At 45.1% G+C, this 9,749-nt stretch overlaps 1 protein-coding gene across 12 annotated transcripts in view; it reads right to left on the minus strand.

Moving 5' to 3' along the window:
- The window catches only part of SORBS1 (sorbin and SH3 domain containing 1), a 222,361-nt gene that overhangs the window by 88,597 nt on the left and 124,015 nt on the right, over positions 1 to 9,749 (minus strand). For 8 of the 12 annotated variants that reach the window (XM_023519823.1, XM_023519826.1, XM_023519824.1 and 5 more), the window contains 2 exons: positions 4,841 to 5,203; positions 1,053 to 1,197 (listed from right to left, as the gene is read on the minus strand). In XM_023519823.1, the coding sequence (XP_023375591.1) occupies positions 1,053 to 1,197; positions 4,841 to 5,203 (508 nt within the window). The remainder of the gene's footprint in view (positions 1 to 1,052; positions 1,198 to 4,840; positions 5,204 to 9,749) is intronic. The other 4 variants (XM_023519829.1, XM_023519828.1, XM_023519830.1 and 1 more) reach the window with 1 other exon arrangement.

Raw genomic sequence — 9,749 nt, forward strand, 5'->3', positions numbered from 1 at the left:
GGGGAGGGACGAGAAACTATGAAGTAGGCAAGCAAGGAGTCAAGAAAAGGAAAATTTGGTACAGAGTTTCGAGCTCTGAGCAAAATAATTAAACCTCCACTGTTCTCTGAAATTCAGAGGAAGAAGTCCTTTCTCCACTCAGAAACAGCTTGAAAACTTTACATTTCATACTGCCAAGACTTTTGCGAAGGGAAAGTTCTTTCTTCTATTTAATTCCGAAAAGAAAAACTTGGAATTTAGAATCATCTTCTGGAATTTTCAAGCAGAAGAATCAACATATACCATTATTACCTCACAGCACTTCTGCTTCACCTAAGATGCCCCTGCAGAGAAGAGAAGAACCAGCCAGAAGCAGTGAGAGAAACTGTAGAAAAGAAACATGAAAAACCCTCAGCAGAGCTGTCTGGGGACATGTAGTGAAAGGGGCGAACAGCCACTCGTGTCCCCAGAGACGCAGTGAATGGTCGCTGAAGGCAGTAACTGCTGGTGAGAATGAAGGCTGGTGAGTCACGAAGAAAAAGTTCCGTAGCCTCTGTTTTAGAGGTACAAAAACATGTTTTATATTTTAGAACATTTTTCATCTGCTTTGTTTCCTTTTTTTAAATTTTGGTGCTCGAAATTTTGCTTTCTAGAAAATTCATGATGTCAAAGAATGAAATGATTTAGGACTCTACTTAAAAGAGGCATTAGTGTACCTAGATTTTCCCAGCAAAGCTCTGACTGGAATTCTCATGAGGAGGAATTAGGGGCATGGCACAGACTTTTTCTTTTCTGTCTTTTCTTTCTTTTTGGTGCTGCCATCTGAAGACACTGTGAACACACCCAAAGTGTGGAACACGCATGACGCTAGCTTACTTATCCCAGATCAAGGGCCTGTCTGCCTGCTGTGGTCTACTTTGTGAGTCATGGAAGTAAACTGGGGCAGGTGGCCTTGGGGGAAAATGGGCTTTGTGAAAATTTCTGTGGAAAGGCAGAATTCTTGTTCCAGATGTCATAGAATAGCTAGGCTGACTCGTGAGCTGAGGGAGGGGCGCGCTGCCAAGCTCCTTTACCTCGATTATGCTGCAAGAGCACAATAGTAGGGTTGACAATCGTCGTGGAGGGGTAGGCAGATGATGGCTTGCTAACTGGTGCAAAGGTTTGGGAATCAGTTCCAATACGAGATGAAGAAACTTCGTTTAGTTGAGGACTTGAATCCTGAAAAGAAAACAAACGTTATAATTGTCAATACCTGAAACCTAGAGTTAACACTTTTTAAAAAAGAAATTTAAAGCTTTACAAAACCTTAATTATAAAAAAGAAATGTAATTAATGAGACATCGTTAATTCTAATTATAGAAGCTTAATCTGGAATGCTTGTTCTCTTTGATGGCATTAGTAAAGGTAGAGAGGGAAAGTCTCATACATTATTTTCACCTGGTAATAATTGTGGGTCAATCCGGTTACTGAAAAAGCAAATTCAAATCCAAGTAGAAAAACATGCATAACTCATGCAATTCTAAATGCGATCCAAGAATGAAAGCTGGTTTAATTGGGAAAAATCAGGAAAGTTTAGTATACTTGTTTAAAGAAACATGAGAATGTGAGGACAAGAAGCCATCCACGGAAGGATAGGAAGAGTGAAGTACTGGTACTCCTGGAAAGCTGCTTTCATCATCCACTTCGCTGGACAACCTTACAAGTACTTGCTTCTGAAATTCGGATCTTATCTTGTCTTACTGTGATGTCTTTTCACTCCAATATTGAATGACAAAGATCTCTCAAGTAAAGAATTGTGAAAATGCTGACTTTTAAGAACCTGAGAGTCTCTGTGAAAAAATACCAATAACATTACTACTAATATTATAATCTTCACAATGGAATGCCAATCTTTTTAAAGACATGAAAATAAGACCACGAAATGTAGTGAAGATATGTAGGCAGTTTCCTCTATCGTACCTATACATTTTGTAACGTTTCTATTTTAGAATTCACAGACTCTAACGCTAGAATATCATTCTTAAAGGGTTTGAAGAACAAGACTTTGTTACTCTCTAAATAAAAGTATGGCTCAAGGCAATTCAGATGTTCCATCAGAGATCAATTGCTCTGTAAGTACCTGGAGGACAAGAGCCATGCCTCTGTCCCTCCTCCTGCCCCCACACTGCAGCACAACACCCTGCAGACAGAAGGTGCTCAGTAAATGCCACATGAATGAGAGGAGCTACCTAGCAACCTGCACTAGCAAAAGTGCAACAAAAGAGAGGATGAGTGTCAGGACTCGGGACAGCTCCTGACACACAGTAGGGGCGGCTTCCTTAAAACAGTGGCTTGGTCAGTTCAACTCTTCTGAAAGTGGCCCTAATGTTACTGCTGTTATTTATGAGCAGCAGCTCAGTTTAGTGAAGAAAACCTTTTCCCAGGACTCGAGAGGCACAATATGGTCTTTTACAAAGTGCTTCATCTCGATTTTTTCATTTGTAAAGTGGAAAACAATCACACTGTCCTAAGTTATTTCCAAAGTGATGTAATAAAGATAAATGACATATCAGTAAAAACGCTGCCATAATAGCCCCAAGAAACACAAAAAGTCAGGCATACAGCTCTTTAAAGTACAAATTCCTCCTGTGACGTCTGGAAGGATCATGTGAACATTAAGCATTTTATAAATTTCACTCTGCGGCGCATGTCTGATTTCTGGAACTTTACAAAAAAATGGCTATTGACTAAAAGAACCTGAACCAATTAACGTGAATTTTCTCCTTTCCTCTTACTCTCAAATAGCTGCAGGTGGAGCAGATATCAACTTGTGGTTTGGCCGCCAGCCACAGGGCATCTGCAATTCTTGAAAATTCTCAGTTAGTGGAGGCACCCAAGCAGTTTCCTTTTTCACCTCTTACTCAGTTACCTGAGGCCAAACCAGAAATAATCAGGCCAATTAAAATCCTCTTGGGAAGTCTATACCAGGCCGATTAGTCAAGGTTTGAGAAACTGAAAACACCATCCCAACTAACCTGTCCTGGTACACTGAAACAAACTCAATATGAAAGCCTAGATCTCCACAAATAATAAAATATAGGGTGCGCGGCAAAACTACTCACTAGGTATACCTGCACACTAAAAATAAGACTTGCTTTACATGCTTCCCTATGCCAAAGGGAAGAATACCTGTACCCTCTGAAACAACAAAGGCTTCTAATTCACCTATAAGTTGAGCAACTGTGAAGTGAGTGCATCATGGAACAATCTAGAATTTTCCTCCAACAGGGCTGAACTATAAAGTTCAAAGCTAGGGAATCCAAGCCCTTTGGCCGAATTTGGCAGAGTCCTGACCTAACTGCATTATGCTGGGAGATCTGAGAAGAGCTCCCAGCCCAGGACGTAGCCATTCCCAGCTTTGGTGTGTCTGATACATGACTATACATTCTCTTAAAAGCCAAAAAAAAACCCATCTCCTTCCTGCTTTCTGCATGACTCACTTCAGTTTAATGAGTCATCTGAACCTGTTTTGTAGGCATACCTCTTTATGCAAAGGGGGGCGGGGTCAATGAATGTTTAGTTTCACCAGCCAGCTGCATGACCCTATATCTCAAAATGTGGGCCACAGACCCTCAACGTCAGAATCCCCCCAGGATGTGTGCTACCAAGTAGCCTGAGTCATAGGTCCCTTCCCAGACCCACTCAATCAGAACCTCTGCGAGTATACCTAGTGTTAACAGTTTACATGAGCTTCCCTGCTGCTCAGAAGATCCCATGTCCACTAAGCTTGAGAACTCATATGCCACTCAGATAAACCCTCTGGGAGCAGGGGCTGTGCCCATTCAAGACTATACACACAGAATCTAGTAGAATGCCTAGGACATAGTAGGAACTCAACGAGTAATTATTAATGAGCTAGTTACTTATTTTTGCGAGAACTCTGGCCCCCATTTGCCAAGGCAAGTCCTCAGCAATGTAGCTAAGATTTATTGAGCACGCTCTCTGTGCCAAGCACAATAATCAAACTTTTACCCACTCAGGCCCCCTGTACCCCACAGCCCTGTATGTAGATCCATGTACCCCTACTTTACAGCTCACACTGAGCTGTAGTTCTTTCAGAGTCTGTCAATCCCTAGGGCTCCAGAGGAGACAGCAGACGGGGTACTTTGATTCAGCTTTACTCTAAAGCACTGAGGCTTTCCCACCTGTGATGGGGACCTGTCCCTCACGGGATGGGACCTGAGGTGTCAGGGTTCTTTAACTTCACGTCACCAGTGAGACACTGTTTTGCCACAAAAGCCTTGTGAGCCACTACTCAGGGGCCCCAACAATTTCCTCTCTTTTGAGGATATAGTTCTAACATCTGTACAAGGCTTTTCTATCCATTTGCTCAATTAAACTCAATTCTGTTTTTTTTTTTTTTTAACCTAGTCTCTGCCAAGCTGTATATAAAAGAGTTTACTTGCTAAATCAACACAAGAGTGAATCTTCCTCCACTAGAATCTCCCTGTTCCACATAATTCTCCAGCTTTCCTCGGCCCTCAACACTGCATCTGCCTGGCCTGCGGCGAGTATAACAAGCCAAAAGCAAGGCCACAGAGGTTTTCTCTGAGGGAAGACAAAGTTCTTTCAGGAAGATGTGCATTCCGAACAGGACAGCGAGGAAGAGGGACGTGCGACTCGGGGACAGCTGCTAGAGACCGGCGGACACGCGGGAGGGAGGCATGCACGCCAGCGAGAGCAAACGGTTCCGGTCATCACACAAGCACAGCAGCAGCCAACACCTCCCTGGGAACTCAGTACTTCAGTGAGAAAGGGGTTTTCATTGCCGGGAGCAGAGACATTCAGGAAAGCCACGAGGAAGGGATTCCAGCAAGCTTACGGTACTTGACACGGCTCCCGTGAGGTCAGGCTCCAAGACTCTGTGGAGGCCCTCCGGTACCGGAGGGACCAGCGGAGGTGGTGGTGAGAAGGATGGTGGTGTCTGGCTAACGGGGGGGTGGGGGGCAGGAGCGCTGGCTGGCTGGCTGTGCTGGGGCCGCCTCTGCAGATGAGGGGGAATGAAATCATCTAGAGTCGGGAAGGTCAGAGGTGAGCCTGCAGGGGCGGTCGCCGGGATTGGGGGGCCAAGTGGCCCCAGAGATGCTGGAGGTCTGGCAGTGCCTTCTTGCCCTCTGTCAGCATTAACCAGGTAGAGAGGGACAACTATAACCTCAGGCTGGGCGGGGCTGGAGGAAGTGGCATCCTGTGGGAAATAAGGGGGTCGTTACGTAAAGGGGTATGGCAGGGAAGGAGGAATTCCACATTTAAACAGTTGACAGTAGACATGCAATGATGTACTCTGAGAACTATTTAATCAGTGCCCTTTCTTCGGAGTGCATGAGACAGTCAGTGCTAGCCAGTTGGCCTCCTGACACTCTATGACACAGAGGGAATCCCATCCAAGTTTACTTTCCATCCATCTATTTTTGAATCCTTTTAACACTTTGAGAGAAAGAGAGAGAAAACAGAACAGGCAGGCAGGCTGTGTTTAACCCCCAAAGCTGCTTGCAGAGGCTGAAAGCTTGGGTGTAAATACAATTTCTTTGGCACCTTGTTATAAAACATAAACAGTCTATATCTCACCGTATTATTAGTCTACGTGTTCCACGCTCTGGCATACTTACATATTTACAGAAAAGAGAGAGAGGGAGACAGAGGGCTGTGCTGAAATATTTAGAGAGAAAAATTCGGGATTCGAGCTGCAGCAATATTAACAAGGAAAGGGGTAGGCAGCCCGGAAAACAAATGAGCTGCTCACGTGAGTTTCAAAAGAGACGGAGTAGAAGACACACAAACATTCCTAATTCCTTGCCTTGGCTGGATAACACGGCTGCAAAAGGTAAGGTTCTTTTCTCTTCCGTTTTTCGGGATCAGAGGTAACCGGGGGGCCTAGCACGGGTGGTCTCACTGCTTCTAGGAACGAAGGCCAAGTCCCCAGGGAAGGGCTCTCGCCACGGTTAACGGCATCTTTACGGGGGTCAAAGAATAGCTCGGGAGGGTGAGGAGGAGCAGAAGGTGGCTTTCCCGTGCCGGCTGTGCAGGAGACGATGCTGGGAGCCGGTGCCTGAGTGCCTTTGGCTGGGTCACGTGCAACACAAGAGAGGCTTTCTGATGCCACTGGGCAAATGTTATTGGATAAACAAGGTACATATAAGCTGCTGACCTTTTTATTCCCAACTGCCTCATGACGTGGGTTAGAGCTCACATTCCCACTATAAACTGTCTTGGTGGCTACACAGTGGTGCTGGGGTTGGGATGAAGCACTGGGGAACGTGGAACCCAGAAGCGAGAGCCCAGGGCACACCGCGTCTTTGAGAGCTGATCTGGCTGCCAGTGGGACAGGGACAGGCTGGGGTCGTGAGGGGTTCTGCTGGCTGGGGGTGCTGGGTGGGATATAAGGCTTTGGTGAGCTCTGGTAGAGCGAGTCCTTGTAGACGCTGCGGAGGGCAGGAGGCTGCCATGCAAAGCAATCCTCTTTAGGGAGAGGAGGGCGTGGGGGAGAGAGAACCTTTATTTTGAAAACACAGTATCAGGACAAGGCAAAGAGAGAGAGGAGGGGAAACGGAAAGAAGGCCGACCGTTAGAAATAGCACCATAACACATCTGAGGAAAAAAACAATTCTAGACATGTTCTTAAGCAAATCCTCAGCTGAGACTCCTCATGCTGGGTAAAAGCCACGGACTGAATCGTACTCACCTGGAGAGGCAAGCTCGACTCTCCCTCACATCCCAGGGAGGTTTTGCTCAGCCCAGGAGAGGCCACGTGCCAAGTAAATTCTGACACCGAAACTTGGTTGACCTTCTAGACCTCCTGACTGAAAAATGAGGCCCAAGGGCTAAATGCCGGTGGAAGAAGCCCCCAAGACCCCACTTTCCTCACAATTCCTTTCCTCAGAGTTTTTTCTCTTTAAGCCTTTGGCTTTAAAAGTTCACCGAAGCTCTCGAGTGTCTTTCGTTCTTTTCCCTTAGGAAAGGGAGAATTGGAAGAGCCATCCTTATTCATGCTCATAGGAGATATCTTAATCGAATCACTTGAGATTTAGCGCTCAGTTCCATAAGCACGACAAATTAAAGCTCCCCAAGAAGAGAACGCTAAGGACTTAGAATCCACGTGTGCTCTTTTCTCAGAGGACACAATTTGATGGAACTAATTAATAGAAGGAAGACAGGCATGAGATTAAGAGCATGTAGTCTCCAGTTTTTGCGCACAGAGCAAAGAGACCAGGCAAAAGCACTTGATTGACCTATCGGATTGGACTGTGCCTGGTTTATCACACTCTAGCCTTTCCCATTCCCACCCAGCCCACCGCCTGGCACAGACAATCCTAGAGGGGTGTAATCAGCCTCAGGCTCCTAGCTTAAACCTAAAGCTCTGGTTACGGGTTCAGAGCTAGAAACCTGTAGTTCGCATCTTACTCCCTCTCCTTCAACATGGCTCCTAGCTCGTCCTAGGGTTTCAGTGGGGCAGAGGGTCAGGAATGGGGTAAATCTCCAGACTGATCTGCATTTCAGTGAGAGCCATATGTCAACTTGTGGCTCCATTGGGAATTGCACAATAAGTTTATTTTCCTAGTGTTATGGCTGAATGTCTGTGTCTGCCAAAATTCATATGCTGAGCACCTAACCGTAAGTAACAATATTTAAAGGTGGGGCTTTTGGGAAGCAGTTAGAGTTAGATCAGGTCGTGAGGGTGAGCCCCATGATCGGATTGGTGTCTTTGTAAGAAAGGGGTGAGAACAGAGCTCTCTCTCTCTCTACCACGTGAGGACATAGTGAGAAGACAGCCATCTACAAGCCAGGAAGAGAGCCCTAACCAGGAACCGAGTAGGCCAGCACCTTGATCTTGGACTTCTCGACCTTCAGAACTGTGAGAAACAAATGGCTGTTGTTTAAGCCACCCATCTATGATGTTTTGTTACAGCAGCCCAAGCTAAGGCACCTAGATGTTCTTCACTGGCCCCTATCTTTAAAGATAGCCCAATACTGGAAGAAAACCAGAACCTTCCTCCAAATGGCATGTGTGAGGTACGTTAGGGTTTGGTCAATCCCAGTAGATGGATTATGACCAAAATTGGGAGGGTGCAAGGGTGTGGGTCTGTTTTGAGGTTGCTTTTCATTTCATTTATATTTTTTGTGGCATGCAAGCAGCAAGAGGAAGGAATGTTAGCAAGGGTGAATAGGTGGGAAATAAAAAAGTTTTGAGTCTAGATCGCTTCACAAATTCAGTTTTCAAGTTACGAATAACCTGGATGAAGAAGAAATTATTGGGGCATCCTAGGTTAACTTGATGCTATCTTTTTCACAGGGTGCCCGTGACAGTGACAGTGACAGTGGAATGTGGCCATATGTACCAGCCAAAAATAAAAAATGAACAGCCCCTCTTCAGCAGTTTCCAGGAGCAAAATCTTCCAGAGCATTCGCTTGGTTTCAGTGAACGCACTGGAGGTTGGGGCATGTTTACAGACTAAACGATGCTCTCTAGAAACAAAACACCAGCCTATGTGCACAAAGGGACTAGGGGGAAGTTGATAATGGTTGTCAGGGAGGTAAGTAAAAGACAATTTGAATTAGGCTCAGATTTACTTTTACTTTGAGCTCGAGTGTCCTTCATGTGATTCCTTCCTGTCCAAAGATAGAAATCGATTTCAATGAGTTTTTAAACTTAATTTGGCTGTGGCCATATATGGTGCCACAGCTGCATTACATCAGACGCAAGCCTTCCCAGGCCTTTGACCCTATAAAGAGGACGCTTCCCCAGAGTGTTGACAATGTATACAGAGCCAAAAGCCTTCCAGTCCTAAAGCTTCTTTTAGTCCTAAAGAAGGAGGTAGACAGGCAAAGTCACTTTACATGGAAGGAATTGCTTTCTGTTTCATTGTAAACATTGCAGGAAACAGACTGTTTGCATGCTCCTCAGCAGGCTACTAATGACATTTCATTTCTCTTCTTAGAAAGTGAGGCAGTGAGAAAATGGGGCTGCTTGGAAGAATCTGATATGTCCCTGGTTTATACAGTTCCATAAACTACCAATCCCCACCTCCACTGGGGACCACCGTGATGATGTTGTCAACGAGAGGGCAGTCCTGGCCCCTTGTTACTGGGGGTGAGGTCCAGGCTGGTAGGAGGAAAGGCCACCTACGGGAACATCAGAAGACAGCCCCCTGCCCCATGAGTCTCCTGGACCCCAACTCAGTCCTTATGAGGAGATGCTAGGCCTGCAGGGGTCTGAGAGCTTTCGTCAGCTGAAACCAAGGCAGGGTAGACCCCCAACCTACCCTGGCTTTGTGTCAGCCAGTGTATATTTATAGCTCTGGCAATGACTATATATAGCTTATAGCTCTGGCAATGGCTGTATAGACAAGAAGTCATTTTTGCATTCAGAAAATTTCAAGAGGTAATGCATGACTTAAAGTTGCTTGCACTTTGGATGGCCAATTTTACACTAAAAATATAGAAAAACCTCTACATGAGCAATTTACCAATTTCCATTTAAGACGCCCTAGTAAAAAAGAAAAATTTTAAGATAGTAGGAGATAGGAAACTATGCTATTCACCCTTATTACAGGATGTTCACCCTTATTACAAGGCTCACCCTCGAGGACAATGTTTAACACAGTGATCTGAATACAACAGGAGTTCAATAAAGCTGTGATAAATAAATGCGTTTAAAGAAATTTTTATTTACTTCACATGCTTTTTAAATCATCTCTTTTGAAGAGCTGTTTAAGAAATCAAAAAGAATTAGAAAG

The sequence above is a fragment of the Pteropus vampyrus genome, unplaced genomic scaffold (genome assembly GCF_000151845.1).
Source record: "Pteropus vampyrus isolate Shadow unplaced genomic scaffold, Pvam_2.0 Scaffold238, whole genome shotgun sequence".
NCBI classification, from domain to species: Eukaryota; Metazoa; Chordata; class Mammalia; order Chiroptera; family Pteropodidae; genus Pteropus; species Pteropus vampyrus.